This window comes from Zophobas morio, unplaced genomic scaffold (genome assembly GCF_036711695.1).
Source record: "Zophobas morio isolate AGI-343-1 ecotype UQ-CSIRO unplaced genomic scaffold, CSIRO_AGI_Zmor_V1 ptg000194l, whole genome shotgun sequence".
In the NCBI taxonomy this organism is placed as follows: Eukaryota; Metazoa; Arthropoda; class Insecta; order Coleoptera; family Tenebrionidae; genus Zophobas; species Zophobas morio.
Genome location: NW_026972298.1, coordinates 180,924 through 206,881, shown reverse-complemented (window position 1 = coordinate 206,881; position 25,958 = coordinate 180,924). Strand labels below are relative to the sequence as shown.

Genomic DNA, 25,958 nt, shown 5'->3' with positions numbered 1-25,958 from the left:
AAACAGATTTATCGTCTGGGTGCTCTCCTACACATTTAAAAGCTTCCTGTTGCTCTTTCTTGCACAACAGCTTTTTAAAAAAAAATATAAAGCCAAAGCACGATAATAAATAAATCAAATAAAAGCTACCAGCTAATATATTTTTTTAATAAAATTCTGTTAACTTTAGTAAAATTTTTAATAGAAAAGTTTTACTAAACTGCGCCCAATTTAAATTTAATAAAAATTGATTATCATTAAATAAAACAAATAACCCGATAAAAACGAGTACAATAAGCGCACCTAAATAAAAAATACTTCATAACAAATATTACAAAAGATATTATAGAAATCTTAATAATCTCAATAATATAAGTTAAGTTGAAATCCTTAAGAGAAGTTTTTAGGACAATTACTTTCGAAGAATTTATAAAAATGAAAAACTCTAATTCACTTTAAAATTCCAATAAAATATAAAGTTGAAAATTCTTAAGATTTTATAAAGACGGTTAACTGTAAATTCTGTATTAATCTTTTATATCAAATAACTTCAGGGTAACACCTAAAAATATTAAGAATCTTAAATAACACTATGTAAGTTTACTTATACTTTAAACTAAAAAAAAAAAATCTAAATTTTTTAATTCTAATATAGAGCTCGTTGAGATAAAGAGCTGCAAAGCGCTAATATGCAGTGAACTTGCTAAGCTATATTATAAAATTTTTTTAATGTTTAAAAAGTTATTTTATCTTTATAACTTTAATAAATGATTTATAACCATTCGATGTAAAGCCATATACTTAATTTCGTAACGCTCAAGGAAGTAAACTTATGCAATAATATATGTTTACTTAAGCTTAATAGTTATCCCATTTTATTAAATAAAAAAATCAAAGTCAGGTGAAAACCGGTAAAGCTTAAAAGGGTTATTTTTTTAAGCAACATGGAAATTTACTGATGTAAAAACTAAAAATTTCTAGAAAAAACTTGATAGCTAGCCGATATTCAGAGCTACATATATAACTCAGCAAAAACAATTAAGTTCTCCCTTCTCATCTACCAAGCTTTCTTGAGCGACAATATGTAAGTTTACTTATGTTTATGCTGTAAAACTCTAAAAAGAAACTTTAAAGTCAGCCGATACAAAGAGCTACAATTAAGAAACCGGCGAAAACCTTCCAGGAATTCTTCCCTTCCGTCCGTTTTACGCGCTCCAGTTCGTTTACCATCTGGCGATTTCACCAGCGATTAAGCTTGCAGCGTTTTTACTATCACCAAGCCCCTCTTAATACCACGTGCTAAAGATAACATTTACTTAAAAAAAATATTCTCACTTTTTTATAATAGGATTTTGTATACAATTTATTTATACAGATAATAAAGTTAAAAGTTAAAAGTTTTAGTTTTTCGTTATTAATAAATTCTTACTTGTAAAGAGAAGTGGGTTGGAGAACGCCACTGGTTTATTGTGTATATTTTTGACATTCAGCAACCTTAAGATAGTCCACTTTGCTCTTCTTTTTCTATAAAAAACCCGATACCAAGGAAATAAACGAGCAAGAATATCGTGATGTGTGTTTTTAAAAAAACCCTTCATAACAATCAACTAAATGTAAAATATAGTTTTGCATATCATTAAACTGTACTTCATTATAATTCTTAAGGTTCCCTTTAAAAGTTACTATCATATTAAAATAATAAGTTACTTCGAACAAAATTTTAAAATTTTAACAAACAATTATTACCTTACGAATGTTAAGCTGGCTACTATTATTTAGCTAGTAATAATGTTTACTCATTCATAAAAATTTTTCTAAAGTTTTAAGAAGGGGCTTTTAAATAGGTTTTCTTTTAAACCTTAAAAGTGCTACAAAAGAGAAAGCAAGTTTTCAAACTGTCCTTTGCAACTTGAATACTGAACTCTTTAGCCTATGACTACCTTACTTACCATTCACTTCATCTCTTAGCCTTTATTGCTAAAAAAAGAAAGTTACTCTAAGGCTTTACCTTTTGTAATTTATAAAGTGAAACATAAGCTGTGTCCAGGATATCGGTATTACTTGGTTATAATTCTTTTAGTTTTTATTTTTATAATTTTATAATTTACAAAATTTATAGGTAATAAGTCGTTATATTTAGACACACAAGTTGAAAAGTAAAGCTCAATGCTTAATAAAATTTATTTAAAAAAAAGATTTACCTTAAACACTTTTTATCATATACAAGCGACACTTAATAATTAATAAAAATAAAGTTTTCTCTTCTTATTGTGGATTCTTTCTTGCTTATAATTTCTTTGCTCCTTTTTATCGTACTTTCTTTTTCCATTAAAGCATTATAAGAAATAGATGTGGAAGCCCTCAAGTTGAGTGAGTTAAAAGCCACTTGTGGAATTTGTTAAAAATTATAGCTAAATATAAATTTTCGTTTTTTTCTATTCTCCTTCTCGCGAATTTGTAAGGTTTGCAAGTATATAATATATATAGATTAAGTGGCTTCTATCAGAATTATTTTATTGTGGTTATAATAAATAATAAAAACTGAATTTAACACAAGTTTATTTTTTTTTATTCATTTTTTGGATGAAAAGTTGCTTACGTTCAACTTTTTTTACCTTTTTTATTAATACTAAATATATGCTTTGTTTATTTATAGCGTTTATTCTCTGTTTTCGCTATTTTTTTGTTACTTCATTAATTTTTCAATATTATTAACTATTTTATCATTAAAAAGAAAAGAACATGAACAAAATTTCTAATCTTTTTTGCAGTGCCGCGAAGGCACAGTCACGTTTACTTACTTTCAGAAGGTTTTGTAAACTTTTATATATTTTTAATTCTATGTACTTCTCATTCTATATGTAACCTACAGAAGTCTTTCTCAATACTCTGAAAGTATTTTATCTGGAAGTAATAGCAATTATATAGATGAGATGTATATTTCCTGGAAAAAAGATCCGTCGTCTGTCCACAAATCCTGGGACATATACTTTAAAAACGTTGAAAACGGAAATATGAAAAATGCTTTTTGCCTTCCTCCATCTTTAGATAATGTTAACGGAAATCCGTTTTTAAAAAAATTTCTTAGATTTTTGATTTTAATAAAAATTTATTTATCTAAAAGATGATAAATTTAGATCGTTTGATCTATATCTTAACAATAACCTTATATTTTTATCCTGTTAAAAAGTTGTTTGATTATGTTAAATTATTTACTTTTTATAATTAATTGATAAGCAGTTATTTATTATGTCTTTGTTTCATTTTATAAAGAATAAAAATTTATAAAAATAAGCATTAAAACTTGAGTGACTTCCCTTAATAAAGATTTAGATTTTATTTTTGCAACAAAATTTGTTCTTCACTTAAATCAACAAAGTAATCGTTTGCAACGAATATAGGAAGCATAAAAGCAAAGTTTTATAATTTACTAAATGCAAATATTTTAAGGTTTTATTAAAATTAAAAATTACTATTTTAGCAACCCCTATGTTTAATATAAAATAGAGTTTTTTATTATAATTATCTTTAAATTTTTTAATAAGTATCACCATTTTTAGTAGTTTTTGTAAACTTAAGATTTATACTTGGTAATATCTTAAATTTATTTTATAAAGTTAATTACGTTTACTAATTAATAAGTATCATAATATTTAGTAGAATCCATAAACCTTACTTTTAAACTTTTAGAATTTTTTAAATTTTAATTTATGAATTTAGTTATATTTACTAGATATTATTAATAAACTTTTTTTAATTACCAATCAACTTTGAAAATTAATATTATTTTAGTATTTATGACAATTCTTTTGTATTATTTTATTAATAAGTTTAATTAACTTAAAAGGTTTTAAATTTTTTTCTTATTATTATACTATAACAGTAATTTTGTTATGTTTACGTTTGTTACTATACTATTATTATATACATTGTTTACTATTATCTCGTTTATTATTATATTATATTTATTTTTTATTTATTAAAAATAAATATATTCTAGTATAATATTATATAACATATCACTATTTACTTATTAAGTGAATTTTTATAAATTTTTAAATAAAAAAATAAAGTTTTCTATAATTTTTATTAATATATAAATAATTATATAATTTTTTTTGTGAGTCGGCATTCATGCAATATGATCTTCTTAGCGGGCTGCGCTCAGAAAGGAGATGCCATGTGGCTCATCGGATACTTTACGAGCGGCGAAGGAGTACGCTTCGATTCTGTCTCTGATTCGCGCTTATCAAGTTAGTAAATATTTAATGACTTTTTTTCCTTTTGTTATTATTATTATTATTTATGAACGATTTGCTAATTTTAGCCCCGCCTCTAACCTTTAACTAACCTTAACTCCCTTTTTTTATTAGTCATATCTATTTGAATTTATTATTATTGTATAATTTTGTAATAATAATATTTATAAATTCTTTTCTTTTTGATTATAAATAATAATATATGCTATATTATTATGATAATTTTGTAATACTAACATTGTTTATAATTTCTTTTTAATTTTAAAAATATATTTCATATGTATTTAAATGGTTTTTTCTATTTTATTATTATAATAATAAATTTTAAAATTACCTTTTTATTTTTTAATATATTTTTATTTATATTAGTTATTTATATTAAAATTTATTATTTTTAACGTATTTGTTAGTAAATAACTTTTTTTTTACTATTACTAAAACTTTTTTAATATTTGGAATTTAGAATTTTTTTTATTTCGTCTTTACTTATTATTATTGCAATCATCCTTTTTTAGATATTTACTTTTTCTTTTCCTTTAATATATTTATATATTTCTTGCTTATTTTTTTTATAAATCATTAAGTATAAAAAAAATAATTATATTACAATATTTAACTTTACTATATATATATTACTTCACTTTATAGAGAAATAATGTTATTAAAAAGTTTATTATTGAAAAACTTTTTCAAAAAACTTTTTGTAATTTTTTTATTTTTGTTAGTTTTTATTTTTTTTTTATTTTTATTGAAATTTTTTTTAAAAGTTTTGCGTTACAAATAAATTATTGAAAAGTATTGAAAGTGATGAAAACTTTTTATTATAAAGAAAAATTTTATTACTATATTTTATAAAATATTTTTAATCAATAACTTTAACAACTTTTTATAATGAACATTTAATAATATTTTCTTATGGAAATAAAAAAATTTATATAAAGTTTTTATTACCAATTATTGTAAAACTTTTTACTAACAAAAACTTCTGTATAAGCATTATAATAAAAAAAGTTTTAATATATATAAAGGTAGTTTTTAGAATAGTAATATTATTAAACGAGAATATTTTATTAATAGACTATTTTATATAGAAGTGTTGAGTATTAAAAACTTTTTAACAAAAAGTAAGAAATTGTTAATTTTTTATTTATATATAAATTCATTATAAATAAACTATTATATAAATATTTTTCAAGTAAAGATTATTCATATAATTATATAATAATAGTAATAATAGTCTTTATATGAAAAACAAAATAAAATAAAAACTTTAGTGATAGTGATATTCTATAAAACTTATATACTATTTTAAAAGTAAAAGTATTTCATTAAAGTATTGAATATTAATAACCAAGAAAACTTTATAAATCCTTTTTTATAAGTTGTGACTGTTATATAATAAATTTATAAAAATAAGTGACTTTGCGACTTTAAAAAAGTTTTCTATTATAATTAATAATATAAAAATAGAAAAAATATATATACATTTTTAGTATAAATTTTATATAATTATTATTATCATTTGATATTTTTTACTAAATACATAAAAAAGTAAATTTTTTTATGTTTGGAAGAAAACAATTATATAAAATAAAATATATACACTTTTAGCATATTTCTTTGTAAATTTTATGTATTTATTTAAATTCTATTATTTTTATAATACTTTTCACTAAATTTATAAAAAAGTTTCTCATTTTTTTTTAAATTAACGAAGGAAACAATTACAATAATAAATTTATAGTATATACTTTTTTAGTATATTTTTATCATAAAGTTTATATAATTTTAAAAATTCTCTTCTTATTATAATATAATTTTTCACTAAATTTTTGACAAATATTTGAATTTGCGGCAACAAAAAATTATATTAATGAATATATAGTATGCTTTTTTAGTATACATTTCTTATAAGCTTTATATATTTATTTACTTTATACTTCTATAATTTTTTTATGAAATACTTTTTACTAAATTTTGAAGAGTAAATATATAACTTTACCGAAACAAGCAATTATATTAATGAATTTTAGTCTCCTTTAAGAAAATTTTATAATAGATTTATAATTCATTTAATTCTATTTTTTTATAATTACACCCTTCACTTAATTTTTAAAAAAAAGTAAATTTTTTGTGAAAATTTAAGGAAGCAAGTTAATATATTATCGAAAATTCTGAGCATTTTTTTTTAGTGAATAATTATTTTTAGGTTCGTGGGCACCTCATGGCGAATCTTGATCCTCTGGGCATCAGTAATAACGCTCTTTGCGATGAAAAGTTTGACGAATGCAATTATAAGCACGTTTTTTTGTGCATTTTTATATTATATTTCTAGTGATAAGTGTGAATCATTATTTTTTATGCTTATTGGTTATAGTTTCAAGTAAAATAATTTGCGAAAGTATATTCATTATTTTTTGTACTTAATATATTTACTTTATAAACTTTTTTTGTGAACTGTATAATTTTTTTTTGCAAAAGTATTTTCATTATTTTATAGCCTTTTCTTAAAAGGATTGTCAGTATTAAAATTGTGCTTATTTTTGTATAAAAAATTAGACTTTTATTATTGTTTGTTTCTTATATTATTAAAAAATATTTTTACTTTTTATGTGTCTGATTTCTTATTGGCTATTTTTATCACTATTTTTTTGTCTATGAACAATAATTCGTTAAGACGATTTCATTGGTTTTGCTTTCTCGTTGCTTTTTGTGCCAATTTTTATTGAATTTTTTTGCAAACACGATTCATTATTTTTTATTAACACTTTTCCAGTGGAGTCCACTATTATTTTTGTCATTATTTTTATCGTATTTTTAATTGCAAATTAAAAGATTTATAAATCAGAAAAAAAATATTAGTGTTCAATAAATAATAACCAAAGAAAATGATAGAGTCAACTAAAGCTTTTAATGAAATTTTTTCTATAATTATAATTTATATTTTTAGTAAAATGATTCATTAATTTTTAGGACATATTGTTTTTCTGAAGCTGATCTCGATCGTGAATTTTATATACAAGATGAAAATATGGGAGGTGCTTTTATTTTTTGCTTGTTACTATCATTTTTATTATAAATATTATATAACTTGTTGATAAAAAAATATTACTTTTCAAGTGAAAATGATATGCATTTTTTAGTAACTTTTCGCCACGTGCATTAGTGGTAGCGCGCCTTTTTATTGGTCTTTGCACGTATTATATAATTTTTTTTACTGATTTTGGGATTTATCAAGAATAATGAGAACGGAAAGTTATAGAAGTTCCCCCCACATTATAAATTTATTCCCTTTGCATTAAAAATTTTCAAAAAGGTTTTTTAATAAATAAATTTTAGTGAAAATATATAATTTTTTGTGATGAAAGTGAAGTTTATGAAGTTTACAAAACTTTACAAATGAAAAGAAGTAAAAAGTAATATTAATAATAAATAAGTAGTAATAAAGATTAATAAAATCTCAGCCGTTATATTATTGGGTGCTGACCACGTGCAGAGCCACGTAATTTATTGCACTAGAAAAATATTTTTTATACTTTTTATTATAATTTTGTTTATTATTATGTGTTTTAAAAACTTTTGAAGCGATATTACTAAATAAAAACATTCATTTCTACCAAAGGAGTATTACTTTTGTTATTATTAATATATGTTATTATTATCATAAATTATTATTATTTACATAATACTTATTATTTTTATTATTATTTAGTATTAAATTTATTCTGCAATAACTTTTTTTTAATCTTTCTTTAGCACTCTTTGTATTATTAATTTAATATTGAATAATACTTTTAATGGTTTATAAATTATTATTATTTTTAATTTTTTTTATTATTAAATTTACTCTTCATCAACACCCTTATAAGTATAATTTCACAATATTTATTTTTTATTATTATGTTTATTATAAATTTATTAATATTTATATAATAATTTTCATTTTTTAAAGTTGTTTAATATTGAATTTAATATTAATAACTTTTTTTTAATACCTTTTTGAATTATAAATATAGTATTCAATATTATTTTTTTAATTATTTCTTAAATTATAATTATTTACTTAATAATTATTATATTTAATGCTTAAAATAATAAATTTACACTTCATCCAATTTTTTATAAAATTAATTATCAAAATTTATCTATTTTTGCTATTTTTATTTTTAATTTATTAATATTTATATATTTTTATAATTATTATTTTTTATATTTTTTTAGAATTCAACTTTTTATTCATCCACATTTTTTATAAATACAATTTTTATTATTTACCTTTTATTATTTTTTTAGTATTAAATTTATATGCATTAAACTTCTATTATAAATTTAATATTTAATCATTTATTATAAATTTATATAATTACTTAATTTATTTTTATTTTTATTTAGAATTTGCTATGCATTAACCTATTTTTAATACTTTTTGTATGATAAATTAATAGGAAACTTATTTTTCTTTATATATTTTTATGGTTAATACTTTTTTTTACTTTTTGTTAAGGCGCACTTTCGTTTTTTGGGTTTGGCGAGCAGCAAAAGGCCACCCTTCGGACCATTCTTGAGCGACTTAAAGAAATATACTGCAATACTATTGGCTGGGAGTTTATGCATATTAACGATCGAGAAAAATGTGTTATTTTCATTAATATTTATTTCAGTTAACTTTATTATAATCCTAACATATGCTTCTCCACTTTTATTATCCCATACTTCGATGATGGCTTTTTTTTGTTTAATGCTTTATTATAATTATATTTAAAGCTACATATTTATGTACAGTTTTTTTCATTAAAGTGTTTGTAATTATATATACTCAAGGTGATTGGCTACGCAGAGAAATTGAATTCCCGGGCAACATGTCGGTTTCGCGCGAAGAAAAAAAAGTTATTCTGCGACGTTTGAATCAGGCGGACGGGTTTGTTCACTATTAATATTGCTTTATTTATTATTATGACTACTCTTATGATGAAAGCTTTCTTCTCAATAAGGGATATGAGTGCAGTAAATATCATATTGGAATAAGCTTTTTGCTTATATTTATCTATTATTATAGTTTTGAAAATTTTCTACAAACAAAGTGGGGAAGTGAAAAACGTTTCGGAATTGAAGGCTTAGAATGTATGTAGTTATTTTTCTTATTATTATGAATCTTTTCATTATTATTTTTAATAATGTTATTATTATTATTAGCTACTATTGTTTGTGTAAAGGGAATAATAGACAAAGCAAGCGAATTGGGCGTTGAGGCTATTGTGTTGGGGATGCCCCATCGTGGCCGCCTCAATGTGCTTGGAAATGTGCTTAAGAAGCCTTTAGAAGTTCGTATTTTCATTATTTACTTTGATTTATTATTTAATATTATTATTAATATGTTTTATCTATTAGTTATTTATTTTTTTTAAAATATATACTACTTCTTATTTATTATTGATTAATTATTATATTTTATTTATTGCTTATTATGATTTATCTTTACTTATCATATTATATTATTAATATATATTCATCGATTATTTACATTGTTATATATTACTTCCATTTATTATTTATTGTTATTATTTCTTTTTATCTATTATAAAATTAATATTACTTATATTTAATATTATATATTCCTATTTTATTTTTAACTATATACTATTTAATATTATTATCTGTTTTTTATAATTTATTACCTTTTTTTATTATATATGACTTATTATTTATTATTATTGTCTATTATTATGTATATTATCATTATTTTTAATTTTGCATTTATTGTTATTATTATATATTACTTATTTTAATTTATTAATATATAATTTTATCAATTTATTATTTAAATTATATAATTTTTTTATTATATATTACTTATTATTATATATTTTTATTTATTATCAAACATTTTTTTTATTTATTATTATTACTTATTAATATTATCTACTTTTATTTATTAATTTAATATTTTTATAATATTTATTTATCTATTATTTATTTATTTCCATTACTTGTCATTAATATTACTTATTATTATTTACTTTTACTTAATATTTAATTTTATTATTTTTATTTTTTTTATTTTTTTATTTTAACTTATTCATTATCTATTCTACTTTAGAGTTTGTTTTCCGAGTTCGATTCTCACTTACAACCTACTGAAGAAGGAAGGTGAGTATTTTGACATATATACTTATAATGAAACTTTATAATTATTATTATTTACACTTATTCTCTTTTACTTATTCATTTCTGTTTATTTACTTTAAATTATGTATATTTTAACTTATTATTTTTATACCTTTATAGTCGCTATATAATATCCTCTTTTATATATTCTCATATATTTTAATATTCGCTATTTTGAAAGCGGGGATGTGAAGTACCATTTGGGCTCCTCTTCGGACCGACTGACGCGTTCAGGCCATAAGGTTTCTTACTATCATTATTATTTATTATTAATAATAATAATTTTGGACACTTTATATTTTACTTTAAGTTTTTGTTTGTTAGTTTGTTTCGTTATTATAATTATTATATTTGTTATCATTATAATCATAGTAATTATTATTAATTCCATAGTCATGTTAATTCTTGTATATTTTGCTTGAAGTTTTTATTATTAGTTTGTTTTATTATTATTATCTCGGACGTTTTATATTCGCTTAAAGTTCGAGGATTTCATTATTACTTTTTTTTATTGTAATTTTTATATGAAATGTTCATTTTTATTAAAAATTTTGTTTATTTAAAATATTTTATTATTTTTTTGTGATTTATAATTTTTTTTTATAATGATTTATTATTGTTTATATAATATATTATTTTTATTATATCAATTTTTTATACTTTAAAATTATATTGAATGATTTATTTTTCGATGTTTGTATAATATTTTTTATATTATTATTTTTTTATGTATATAAAATATTTTTTATTTTTTTTTATGATTTTATTTTTTCGATAGTTTTTAATAATTATAACATCTTAATTGATTTGTTTTTATTCATTTATTTAAAATATATTTTTTGATTTATGTTTTTTTTAATTTACTTTCACTTGTTTATATAAAATGTTTTTTTAAGACATTAATTTTTAATGAAATTTTTTTAGGTGTTTATATAAAATATTAATTTCCTTAATTTTTTTTATGACTAAAAACTCTTTAACTACTTTTATTTTATAAAAAATTATTTTAATATTTTATATAATTTATAATTATTTTTAAGTATTTTTTAAATATTATTTTAGTTTTTTTTATGATTTATTATTATTTTTAATGAATTTTTTAATTTTTTAAACAAAATATTATTTTAATTACTATTTTTTTTATGTTTAAAAAATTATTTTAATGAATTATTTTTATTTGTTTATATAATGTATTTTAATGAAAGTTTTTATTGTAATTTTTTATATTTTGTTATATAATTTTTACTTTTTATATGTATAAATTTTGTTATTAGAAGAAGTAATATTTTTTACACGTTATATATTTTTTTTATATTTATTTTATAATTTTATTACTATCATAGTTATAACAGATTTACTTAATGGTTCTTGCTTTCTACAATTTTTTTATTAACAACTTTTATATATTATATTATTATATATAAATATAATAATTTTTTAAAATGTATAATAACTATATTATTATCATAAAAGATTTGTAATGATTGCTAAATATAATTTTTAATAACTTTTTATACCTTTTGTTACAATTACATAAAAAAAATTATTTTAAAATGTATTTAACTTTTTTGTTATAATTATAAAAGATTTACTTAATGATTGTTACTTTTTATACGTTTTCTTAATTATTACAAAAAAATATTTATTTTAAAATGTATAATAAATTTATAATTATAATCATAAAAGAGTTATTTAACAACTTTTTTTATATTTTATTATTATTCCATATAAGAAATGTTGTATAATAACTTTATTAATGTTACAGAAGATCTACTTAATGATGGTTGTTTTTTATAATTTTTTATTACAAACAACTTTTATTTTTATATTATTATATTTAAAATATATTTTTATTAAAATATATAATATCTTTATTATTATTTAAAGATTTACCTGCCTTTATTATTTTGTGTTATTACTATAAACAATAACTTTATTATTATATTAATAATAAAAGATTCACTTATCGCTGGTTGCAAATCCTTCTCATTTGGAAGCAGTAAATCCAGTGGTTCTTGGAAAAGTTCGCGCGGAACAGTTTTATCGTGTTTGCTTTTTTTATGATTATTATAAATTTTTTATTAATACTTTTTTTCAAAATATATAAAGAATATTATTGATTTCAGAAATGTTTTAACACGTCTAGTTTTTTGTTACCAATTTTTTGTAAATGTATTATATTTTATTTATCATAAACTGTTTTTTATAATATTTTTATTTTTTTTATTTTTTTGTGTTCAGTAAGTTCAAACGGGTCTGTTTTTATGTAGATGATGAATTTTTTTTAACATTTTCTAAAAGTTTTAAATATATATTTTTTATAATATTTATAAAATATTATTTTTATTTTTTATATATTTTTCCTGTTTAGAGCAGTTTTAACGAGTTTGTCTTTATATATTTTAAATTTTTTTACTATTTTTTATAAAATATTGTACTATTATTTTTTATATACTTTTTCTGTTCAGAACAGTTTTAACGATATTTTTTTAATAGATTTTTTAATTTTTTCTTTAACTATTTCAAAAAAAATTCTAATTTTTATTGTTGTACTTGTGTGAATAATTTTTGTTTTTATCTATATTTTTTATATACTTTTCGTGTTTAGAAAAGTTTTAACGATTTATGTCTTTTATTTAAATTTTTTTTACTATTTATTTGAAAAAAATTGTTGTATTTTTATTATTTTTTAAATTTCTAAAAAAATTTTTATGAAATAATAAATTTTTCTTCATGTTAAGAACATTTTTAATAAGTTTTCTTTTTATTTAGATTTAAAATTTTTTTATATTTTCATTAATAATATATATACTTGTTTTTTTAAGGAGTTTGCTGTTTTTATATATTTTAAATTTTTTTTATAAAATTAAAATACTTTTGGTTTTTTACTTTTATATTTTTATATTTATTATAAATTTCTAAATATAATTTTGTATTTATACAATTTTTATTCATTTCTTTTTAAATAATTTTTTTTATAATTTAAATTTATTTTTATATTTCTGGTTTTTATATTTATTCATTCCTTTATATAAATTTTCTTTTTTTATTTTTATTAATATTTTTTTAGAATTTAAAATTTACATTTATCTTTATTTATTTTTCTCAATATTTTATTATTCTTATTTCTTAACGTAATAATTTTTATTTATTTATTTATTTTTATATTACTTTTTTAGACTTTTTTTTTAATATTTATAATTTTTTTCTGTATGCTTTCGTGTTCAGAATTGTTTTATCGAGTTTACTTTTTAAATTTTTTTAAATGTTATTATATTTTTATTAATTTATTTATAATTTTATAAATATTTCGCGATTTATTTTTATTTTTTATTTTTATTATTTTTAATAGATTTTTTTTCTTTTATCTTTTTAGTATAGTAAAAATTTTTTTATGGATACTTAATGGTTTTTATCTCCTTTTTTTTAGTTTTTCTGTTTTTCATTAATTTTTTTTAAAAATGTTTTTATAGTTTATTTTTATATATATTTCATATTTATATAAATAATTTCTTGTAGTACGTTTATACATATTTTTCGGTTTTTATCTTTTTTTTTTAAATTTTTTTTATTTTCCTATATATATTTCATATATATAAATTAATGCTTTTTACTATATATGTTTATATACTTTTTCGGTTATCTATTTTTTTACTGCTCTGTATTTTTAACTTTTTTATCAAATTTATATGATGTTTACTAGTTTTTTTTAAGATTTAGTATATTTATATAATATATTTTGTTAATATTTTTTTAAATTAAAATATATTTGTTGTTTACGTTTTTATATTTTATTGCTGTAAAGTTTCTTTTTTTTAATATATTTAATTTCAATATTTTTTAATAAATTTAATATTTTTTTATTATATATTTTTACATTTTTAATACTTTTTAATTTTTTTTACTGATTTTTATTTTTATTTATATATTTATTCCTTTTTTTTTGATTTTTTTGATATATATATATATTTCCTAATATTTATATACTGTTTCTTATATATCAGAACGATCATCAACGCCAACGGGTTGTCCCTCTTCTTCTTCATGGAGACGCCTCATTTTCAGGACAAGGTTTTTATTCTTATCATTATTATCCTTACTATTATTATTATTATATTAAAGGAGTTGTGTATGAGTGCTTGAACATGAGCGATCTTCCCAACTATTCGACGGGAGGGACTCTTCACGTAATTTGTAATAACCAAATTGGCTTTACCACGGACCCCCGCTTCTCTCGTTCTTCCCCTTATTGTTCGTATTATTATTAATGATTTATAAATAACTTGTGTCCAAGTAATATTTAATACTTATATAAAAAATATTTTAAAATATTGAATGAAAAATAATGAATCTATTTTCACTAAATTTGGATTAATTTTTGAATAGGAAACTTTTATAATGTTTATAAATATTTTAATTATTTTTATTAATATTTTTTATAATATTTACATTAGAATTATAAAACTTTTGATAATTATTACACTTGTATCAATTATAATATATTAAAATATATACTTTAATGAGAAATAATGAATATTTCACATTAAAAAAATTTAATAAACTTTTAACTATAATTTTTTATTATAACCTTTATCATAATTTTTATTTTTTCTTATGAAATAGGCATAATATATTTGAACTCATAATAATTATAATAATTGTATACTAAATGATATTATTAAGTATACAAAATTTAATAAAACTTTAGTATTATTTTTTATATTGATCATATTTATCAGAAATGGATAACCTCTTAAAAAAATAATTAATATAATAAATGTATAAACAATATTATAATAAAGTATTTTAACTTGAAAATAACGAAACATTCTAAAAAATTTATATAACTTAAAAATATAAACTTTATTTAATTATTAAAAACTCATTATTACTACTCTTATTCTTATTTATAATAGTATTTAGAGAAAATGTATAACAAAATAATTACTCTTATTATAGTCATTATTATAATTGTGTAATAAGCAATATTGTGAAGTATACTAACTTTTAAAAATAATGAAACTTTTTCTACAAAAAAAATTAAATTAACTTATACATTTATAAACTTTTATAATGGTTATAAATTATTATTATTCATTATATTTAAAGAAAACGTTTAACAAATAATTAATTTTTTTTATAATCATTATAATAATTGTATAAAAAATATTATTATAAATTATACTAAATTTAAAAATAATGAAAGTTTTACACTAAAAATATGTACATTATTTAGACTTAAAATAATTGTACCACAAAAAATTAAACTCTAATAAATTATAATTTATTAAAAAATAAAAATTTATTGTTTTGAAAAGTACTGAAACTTTTTTTTTACCTAAATCTGAATTATTTTTGTAATTTTATGAAGGTACGGACGTAGCAAAGTCCTTGCAAGCGCCAATATTCCACGTGAATGCCGACGACGCCGAGGCAGTTTTAAAAGTTTCAGAACTTGCCATAAAATGGCGGCAAAAATGGGGGGAAGACGTCGTTATTGATATTGTATTTCATTATTATTTTAATGTTAATATCATTATTTTTATTATTACTTTTGCTTCTCTTATAGTTTCTTAGTGCATAAGTATTATGTCTTTGCTAACTTTTTCTTTTGAGTGAAATTTATAATTATTTTAATATATTTACTCGATATATCTAAAATTTATTAATTATAGTTATTTATATAATTAATATAATTTTATAATTCCTAATACTTTACTGACTCGGAAAGTTTTCATGACAAGAAAAAAAATTTTTTTTCATTCGCTTTGACTTAGACCAATTCGGTTGTGCGAAGAGTCACGTGCGCCATACGCTCAATTTCCTTATAAAACTGAATAAAAAGTTTAAATATAAAAAAAAAAAACTTAAAAAAAAAAATCATGCAGAAAAGTAAAACATATAATTATTGAATTCTCTTTTTTATAATTTTTTTAAATTACCCCAACATTTTATTTTTATACGACATATAGGTTTATCGTTATTTGATAGTATTTGTATAATTTTTATGAGCTAAATACTTATAAATTACTAAATATATATTATGATACAGTTATAGTTTTTATCTTATGGTAGTATTGTACTGTATTTTGATAGGGAGATATAAACTTTGCATTTTTTTTTTTCTTGTAGAGTTAACTTATTATGCAATTGATAAGAATAAACATTTCCAGGGATAACATTATTATATTTATAAGAAAGTTTTCTATATTATTGTAATGAGGTTCAATATATTATAACGAAATTATTTCGCTTTATATTTTTATGTATTTTATTATTATTATAATAAACATTTTTATCTGAGTATTTTTTTAATGTTTTTATTTTTAACCCAAAAGTAATATTTATGAAAAAAAAATTTACTTATAATATTTTATTACTATTTTTTCATTTATATATATATTGTTTATGGCGAGAATTTTTCCTTTATTATTTTATTATAAGAATTTATAGTTTATAATAATTATATAGAAAAACTAAACTAGTGGTATTATACATATAAATTTACATATTATTATTTTTCTTGTGAAGTATTTTATAAGTATAATATGAATGCAATGAATTATATTTTTTTTATATGCTTGTATTAATATATATACTCTTATATATCTACTTTGGTATTATTATTTATTTGTAGTTTTTATGATGATTATTATTTATATAATATTATTTTTAGTTTATAATTTTTTTATTAATTATAAAATTCTTAAAACTTTTTTTTATGTTACTACATTAAAAAATTTCTCCTTTTTTTTCTAATTTTTTATTTTTTAATTATTGGTAACTATTTATTTTTATTTCTTTGGTCCTTTATCAATATGCTTATTTTAGATTGGCTATCGGCGTCACGGTCATAACGAAGGCGACAATCCGGCTTTTACTCAACCAATGATGTACAAGGCCATTGCTAAGCACTCGCCTGTGGAGAAGATGTATAAGGAAAGGCTGTTAAAAGAAGGTATTATTTATTATTATTGTTGTTATTAGTATTATAAACTTTAAACTTTTTATATTTATCATATTTATATTATATTTTTTATATAAATGTTTTCTCTTTCTAACTATTTTTATTTTAGGAGTCATTTGTGAAAAAGAATATAGAAAACTTGATGAAGATTATCAGCGGTTATGCAAAGAGGCCTTCGAAAAAAGCAAAAGTTATTATTTTTTTATAAAAGTTATATTTTAACTAATTACTACATTTTTCCTATTATTATTGGTAGATGAAAAAATTCGTATTGATGATTGGCTGGATTCGCGCTGGAAGGGCTTTAAGGCGCCGAGAAACATGTCATTGGCCAGAGACACCGGTTGATCAAAATTATTACTTTTTAATATTTATAATAAAACTACTAATAAAGGAGGAAATGGTAATATTTAATATAGTAGGAAGTTCTATACTTAATGATATTATTATAAAAACGTTATTAAATAGTATAAATAATGAAGTGTTTATGATTATAATAAATAATATTTATTTTTATAAATAATAATCATAATTTATAATAATGTAATAAAAATAATAATTAATTAATAAAAAATGTTTGAAATTTTTTAATTAATTATATAAAATTAGAAGAATTATAATATATATTTAAGGAAAAAAAGAAAGAAAAGAATATAGTAAATAGTAAAAAGTAATTATTAAATTATATAATAAAAAATATCATTATATGATACGTAATAATAATATTCTTTAATAAAAACAATTAAATAATTTATAAAAATTAAAATTTCTAAAAATTTTATTAATATTATATTATTTTAAAATAAATAATAAAAATATTTTTGAAAGATAAGAAAAAAAATATCTAATAAAATAAAATTATAATTAAAAGTGAGTAATTATAAATAATTATTTAATTATATAATGTTATCATTATATGAAACTTAACAATAATTATAGTAATATTTTTTATATATTGTTTGAATAATAAAATAAAAAGAAAAAAATAACAATAATAATATTTATAATAATAATATTAATAAATATTTTGAAGGCGTTTCAATAGAACGACTGAAGCATATTGGCACTGTTATTAGTACGGTCCCTAAAGGGTTTTTATATATCTTTATCTACTTTTATATTTAAATAATAACAAACTTTTTTTTATTTTACTCATTAAAAATTTTAATGAAAGACAATATACGCAACTTTAAGAGTTTTTACTTTTATATAAATTTATTTTCGTTATTGCTCTTTATTAAAATTTCTTATAATTAATAAATAATATTTTGTGGATCATAAATTTTATAACTTTTCTTATACTTAATATTTTTACTTCATTATATATTTTTTTATACTAAAATATTGGTTACATATATTCTTTTTAACATTTTTGTAGACGAGAGTTTTAACTTCTATATAAAAATATTTTTTAATAAAATCTTAATATTGAAATATATTATTAATCTTAATAAAAAAAGGTTAAGGATTTTTACTTATATATATTAAATATAATAATATAGTAATAAATTTTATGTTTTATTTTATTATATAAAAAATAAAAAATAAAAAAATTATTGAGTTTTTACTTTTATATGATAAATAATAATAATAACTTTTATATGATAACTTTTTTTAAGTAAAGACTTTAAATAATAAAATATACAAATCTTTTGTTAAGCATTTTGAAAATATCTACTTTATATATGAATAATAACAATTTTTAATAACGTATTCTTTTTTTTTTTTAGAAATTTTTTTAAATATAAAAAACTTTTATTAAGCATCTAAATAATAACTTATTTTTTTTATATAATAATATTTAATAATAAAATATATAAAACTGTTTATTTTAACTTTTTTAATAATATTATTAGAAAAGTTTATTCTTTTATATTTTTTGTTAAACTTATATATAAAACGTTTCTTTTTTTTATTAGTTATTAAAATATATTTTTTAGTTTTGTTTATAATTTTTATACTTAAAAATTTTTTAAAGTTTTACTAGCCATCGAGGAGTTGATCGGATATTAAAAGCTCGAATGCAAACTGTTAAGGTTGCCTACTTTTATTATTGTTATTATTATTATCTTTTTATAAGTTATTTATACATATTACCTAACATTATAATAAAAGTAAATTTTATATTATTTTTCTGTAAGTTTTTTAAATATTATCATAAATAAAAGTTCAATATATTTTTATTTAAAAAGTTTTCTGTTATTGAATTGTTATTAATAAACATTTTTAATATTCTTATTTGTTTTCGAAAAATATTTTTTTTTTACTTTTTTACACTAATATCTGTAATATTATTATCAAAGTGATATATATATTTTTTTTAGAATTATTATAAGTAAAAGTACAATATATTATATTTCAATAGTTTTTTATTATTAAATTGTTAAGAAAGTAATATTTTTGTCTGAATAATTTTTTTTTCATAAATTATTTTAATATTATTGTTGTTGTTATTATTATTATTGTATTAGTCCGGAAGCGGTATCGACTGGGCCACTGCAGAGGCACTTGCCTTTGGAACGTTGCTTATGGAAAAGTTTCATGGTTTTTGCTTTACTTGCTAATCTGGCCAATCAAATTTTATATTCTTATCTATCATTCTTTTTAATCTGATGGCCTTGGTAGTTCGTTTAAGCGGGCAAGACGTGGAGAGAGGCACTTTTTGTCAGCGCCATCACGTGCTTCATGACCAGAATACTGAAGGTTGTTGAGTTTTTAGGAAAATAATGGATACAGTGGGCCAATCATTGACTTTAATTTTATAATATGAAGAAACTTATGTCCCTCTTAACCATCTTTTGGACGAACAAGCGAAGTATACCGTTTCAAACAGGTTTATTATTGTTATTATTACTATATTCATTACAAGTATTATTATTTATTTTTTATTATTATTATGATTTATATATATATTATTAGCACTTTTACTGTTATTAAAGTTATTATTATAATTATCTAAAAACGCTTAACATTTTTTTAAAGAAAGTTATGCAACATTTTATTATACAACGATAATTTATAATTATTATTTATAAATAATAAAAATCTACTATTTTTTTTATCAATTTATATTGAAAATTTTTTTCATATCGAAATAAAAATATCTTTAAAATATTAATTTATTTTTTATGATTATTTTCTGGTTTGCTATACATAATATCTATTATGAGCAGTTCTCTATCAGAATATGGCATTCTCGGGTTCGAGCTCGGCTACAGTTACGCCAATCCCAACTCGTTAATTTGTTGGGAAGCTCAGTTTGGCGATTTTGTGAATGGAGCGCAAATTATCATTGACCAAGTAAGTATTTATTATTATTTATTTATAACATTTATTATTATTATTATTATTATTATTATTATTATTATATATTTAATTTATTTTTTTGTTTTGTATGTTTTTTTATTTTGTATACATATTTTTTATAACTATTTTTTATTATATTTTTATAAATAATTATTACCTTTACTTAACTTTCCTTGAGTTTTTCAGTATATATATATTGTATTTATAAATATTTTGTAGTAATATTTATTTATAAATAATAAAATATTATCTATAGAAATTTTTATTTTTATATATCTATAATAAAACTTTTAGACTTCCAATTTTTTTATTTTTAATATTTTTAAATAAAATATTAACTTTTTTAAATTTTATAATTTATAATAAATGTGGGAAATTTATTATATTATAATTTCCAAAAAAAAATTCTCTTTTGATAATTTAAAACTTTCATTATACTAAAACGTTTTCACTACTCTTTTTTATATTTTTTTAATCTTTTTTCACTTTACTATTTACTTTTGTGAAAATGGAAAAAATATATATAAAAAAAATAAAGTAAGTTTTACTATAAACTGCTATTTATATGGAATATTTTATTGGGAGATTTTAATAATAAAACCATTTAAACTAATCAACTCACTATAGTTTCTGTCTTCTGGTGAGCAAAAGTGGCTCCGCCAATCAGGATTGACTTTGTTTCTACCACATGGCTACGAAGGAATGGGCCCCGAACATTCTTCTGCTCGGCTCGAACGTTTTTTGCAAGCGGTCTCTTTGTTGATTTCACTATGTTTTCTGCTTGTTTTTTTTTAGATTTAGTGGTTGGCCATAAACGCTTTCAACCAAAATTGTGATATATTATTATTTTATTGTTATATGATTGGTTATATTTACTTTTAACTGAATTTGTATTATTAAACGTTGTGTGCTTGCTCATAAACGTTCCATTGGAATAATTTTAAATCTAACATAAAATTTTACTGTTTATTATATTATCTTTATTAATATTTATAATTAAGAAAAAGTATTTTCTTTTCTTTATGCAAATTTTTTTTAGTGCGATGATAATTGCGAGGTTTTTCCCGATAATTTATCCGCAAAGCGGCAAATCCAGCAGTGCAATTGGTCTATTAATACAAAGAAAATAGAATATAAAAATTATTATTTACTGATAAAAGAATATTAATTTTTTTTTAATGTAGAATTATTAATATTTTTATATGAAAAAGTTGTTACCAAAAGTAATTGTAATAGAGATAAAAAGTTCTGTTATATAATACTGATACTAAAAAGTAAAGTTTAATATTATTACAAACTTTATTAACTAGAAATATAAAGAAATACTGTTATTAAAAAATATACTCATAATATATATAAGTAAAAAAACAAGAATAATAAGGCCGAAAACTTAGCAATAATCATAATATTTTTGTTTACGAGAAATTTAATTTTTTACTGCTTCATTTATTTTTATTACTAAAAGAATTTTTGTTTTTAGGCAAGTCCTTAATTGCAGCACTCCCGCCAATCTTTTTCATGCTTTACGCAGGCAGTGCCATAGAGATTTTAGAAAACCGGTAGAAACCTTTCTTCTTCTTTATTATTATTATTATTATTATTATTAATTGTTATTATTACTTTTTCAAGTTGATCTTGATAACTCCGAAATCTTTGCTGCGTTTGGAGGCATGCACCTCCTCATTAAAAGAAATGGCGGAAGGCACGCGCTTTGAAAGGCTTTTATTTGAAAAAAAAGTTATTTTTTATTATTATTTAACTATTATTTCATTATATTTATTGTTTTTAAATGGTTTCCTACAAGTCTTCCGACTCATTTCGAAAAGTTATATTTTGCACTGGAAAAGTAAAGTATACTTTAATGGAAGCTCGAAAAGAAGCTGGCTTAGAGAAGTATTATTATTATTATCATCGTTTTAAAGAAAACTTTCCCCCCGATAAAACTTATTATTGAATCATTATTAATAGTGAAATCGCTATTGCTTCTGTTGAGCAGATTGCACCGTTTCCATTCGATCTTGTAAAGCAGCAAGTCGAAAAGTTTCCAAGTGCTTCTATTGTTTGGTGCCAGGAGGAACCCAAAAATATGGGTCTTCTATTTATATCCATTTTTATTGGTCAATCATCATTTCGTTTTTTCATTTCTTGTGGGAAATTTTTATCTTAATTTTTTAAATTTGCATTTCCGTATGAATTTTTCTTTATTTTTAAACCCTCAAATTTCTTAGTAATCAATACTTTTTTTCAACAATTTTATTGGTCACCTTGTTTATTTACTTTTTTATTTATTGGTTGCTTCACTTATTAGAAGTTATATTTTTTTAACAATATACTTCATTTTTTTTCTATATATTATTATTATTGCGTTGCTTTACTTATTTAAGTCAACTTGTTATTTTTTCAATTAATTTTTTTTTGCTTGATACTTTATTATTATTGAATATTTTTTTTATAGTTATAATCATTATTTTTCTATTTTTATAATTCATTTTCAATGTTAATAACACAAATTTGGTTGTTGATAACGTTTTTTTACCTGTTTATTGGTAGCTTTAAATATTATTTATTTGTTGGTTGCTTTACTTATTTGTTAATATATATATTTATGAATTCTACTTTTCATCATTAAATTATTTGTTTATGAATATAAAAATTTCTGTTTCACTAATTTTATAATTTATATATTTTAAATATAAACTGTTTTCCTTACAATTTTATATATTATTAAAATTTTCGCATTTTTACATAATATTTAAGTATTTTTCATGTTTTACTAAGTTATTATAATAATTATTATTATAAGGTCGCATGTTTTTTTAATTTTTGTAGGTTTTATAATTTCTTATATTATAAACTTTTTAATGAATTTTTTTTCAAAATTTTTTTGTTATTAATTTTTGATATAATTTTCATTTTTATTATTATTATTATTCATATTTTTCAGGCGCATGGAGCTACGTCAAGCCAAGAATATGGACGTCTCTTAAAAATTCATCCACCCATAAGGATTGCCATCCAACGTATGCTTTATAAAAAACCAACCAGATTTTTTATATAGATTTACTGGTTGTAAGTTTTATTAGGTTTATTTATTACCATTATTTTTTTTTCAGTGTGCGCACTTTTTTTTAGTAAAAATAAGTATAACACTAGAAATGCCGCTCATTATTTTAATGTAGTTTTTCCGTAACATAATTTGTATTTTACTTTTTTTTCTAGTCATTATTAATATAGCTTTTCTTATTAAAATTATTTAATTCTTCTTACAAATCCATTAATTACTTTATATTTTTTTATAACGCTTTTTTCCATTTTTTTACAAATTTAATGGAGCCCTTAAAAAATTTTAAATAGTTTTATTAATTCATTGATTTTATTACTATCTGTTCACGTTATTAATAGAGTAAAAAATTATTGATGATAGTATTGATACTTTTATGTTTCATTATTTTTTATTAAATTTCATAGTCTTTTTATTTAATAGTTTTTTCTTTCATTTTACTTAACCTTCAAAAAAAATAATTTAATACAATAAATATTATTTATTACTATTATGTCAAAGTAAAAATTTATATTGTTTCCTGGAAATTCTCATAGAATAATTATAATTAAAAGTTTAATAAATAAAATGATATTACTAAATTATAATATTATTACTAATTTTATGTTTATTATTTTTATTGAACTTTTTCTTATAATGTTGTTGTTCATTTATTTTATTAAAGCCGTTAAAGAATTTTTAATAGTTGTATTAATTCTATTATTATTATTATCTGTTCACATTATTAATAGTGTAAAAACCTAATCACAATATTTTTAATATTTTCACGTTTAAACTCATAGTTCTTTTTTTGGTTAAGCCAATTAAAAATGTATAGCTTTACTGGTTTATCTGTTTAAGAAATTATTAATTATTATTAACGAACTAAAAGTATATCGTTTTTTTATATATTTTTATAAATTATTATTAATTAAAGGTTAGTATATCATTTTTTTAGTTATTATATATTTTATTTATATTATTATTTATTATTTTATTATTAATAAAAGTAACATCTTAATATTTTTATTTGTGAATTGTTCATTATTATTAATGCTATTATGATTATTATTCACCATTGTATTTGCTACAGGTACGTCGGTCGTCCTCCTTCTGCTGCAACTGCCACCGGCGTAAAGTCGCAACATTACAAAGAAGAAAAAAACTTTTTGAATGAAGCGATGTCTTGAGTTTCCACTATTTTTTATTTTTTTATAAAAATAAAAAAATAGCGAGCTAATTTTTTTCTTTTTATGTTTATATAAATTTTTTCAAGTTATATTTGTTATTATTGTTATAGATTTATTATTTTTTTGGTTTAATTATAAACTTTTATAGTTTGAGTTATTATATTTATATAGTTGTACATTTTAAATATATATAGCTATAACGTTTAAGTTATTATATTTATATATATTTCTTTTTTTATATTTATATATATTGAAGGAGTTTATACTTTTTTTTTATAATTTTTCTTTTTTTTCTTTTTTTGTATAAATATTTACATTAATAAAGTTTAAATTATTATTTATTTTTTATCATTTTATTTTTATAAATAATAACTTAGTAAATAATATTAAATATAATAAAAAAATTTTATATTATTAAATTTTATCTAATTTTTTTTATAATATATGTAACTTTTTACTACTTTTTAATTTATTTTTTAAGATTTCTGTTTTTTTTTATAAATATTATGATAATAGTTGAGATGTCTATAAAAGTGGTTAAGTAAACTGAGTGAAAATTATAGGAAAGTATAAATTATAATTATAATAAAGTAATAGTAATAATAATATAATAAACTTTTTAGTATATTTTATATAAAAAAATTGTTTATTATATATTTTCTTATTTTATAAATAAAAAAATTGTTGGTTTTATATATAGTTAAGCGTCATCTTCTTCGTCGCTTTCAATTAACGTTGTTTTTCTTTTTATTTTTCTGGTTCTTTAAATAATAATAATAATTAATAGAAAAAATAATAATAGCAATAAACTTTAAAGTATTTTCCGAGTCTCCGTAGTTATGGCCTTCCTTAAATATATAAAAAACATAATAAGTAAAAGTTATTAAAAAAAGCAACTTTATGATAATAATGATAATACTAATATTAATAATAATAATAATCACTATAATACTTTTTGCAGAGGACTAGTAGAATTTTGATAATGGGGATTGAAAAGCAATGAATTTTCTTTATTTATTAATAATTTATATTTAAAAATAATAAAATAATAA

The 25,958-nt window shown here is 19.1% G+C and overlaps 1 protein-coding gene across 1 annotated transcript; it reads left to right on the top strand.

Moving 5' to 3' along the window:
* The first annotated feature begins 2,738 nt into the window (after positions 1-2,738).
* On the top strand, positions 2,739-24,908 carry LOC135145853 (2-oxoglutarate dehydrogenase-like, mitochondrial). Its single transcript, XM_064077982.1, has 32 exons — positions 2,739-2,789; positions 2,852-3,032; positions 4,134-4,232; positions 6,448-6,536; positions 7,212-7,276; positions 8,743-8,871; positions 9,060-9,156; positions 9,295-9,359; positions 9,432-9,559; positions 10,336-10,385; positions 10,585-10,645; positions 12,361-12,450; positions 14,408-14,474; positions 14,526-14,654; positions 15,775-15,908; positions 17,235-17,361; positions 17,480-17,560; positions 17,627-17,713; positions 18,404-18,461; positions 19,349-19,406; positions 19,842-19,914; positions 19,996-20,073; positions 20,143-20,203; positions 20,544-20,670; positions 21,304-21,426; positions 21,716-21,783; positions 22,157-22,235; positions 22,306-22,413; positions 22,481-22,569; positions 22,645-22,766; positions 23,621-23,696; positions 24,810-24,908. Exons 2-32 carry the CDS (start codon positions 2,913-2,915, stop codon positions 24,904-24,906), a joined length of 2,835 nt encoding a protein of 944 aa, XP_063934052.1. The 5' UTR covers positions 2,739-2,789; positions 2,852-2,912; the 3' UTR covers positions 24,907-24,908.
* The last annotated feature ends 1,050 nt before the right edge of the window (positions 24,909-25,958 follow it).

Coding starts and splice junctions, on each gene's coding strand:
- LOC135145853 (XM_064077982.1), top strand. CDS start 2,913: ATGTATATTTCCTGGAAAAAAGATCCGTCGTCTGTCCACAAATCCTGG. Junction 4,233..6,447: donor CTCTGATTCGCGCTTATCAA/GTTAGTAAATAT, acceptor AATTATTTTTAG/GTTCGTGGGCACCTCATGGC. Junction 19,915..19,995: donor GCTTATGGAAAAGTTTCATG/GTTTTTGCTTTA, acceptor TGGCCTTGGTAG/TTCGTTTAAGCGGGCAAGAC.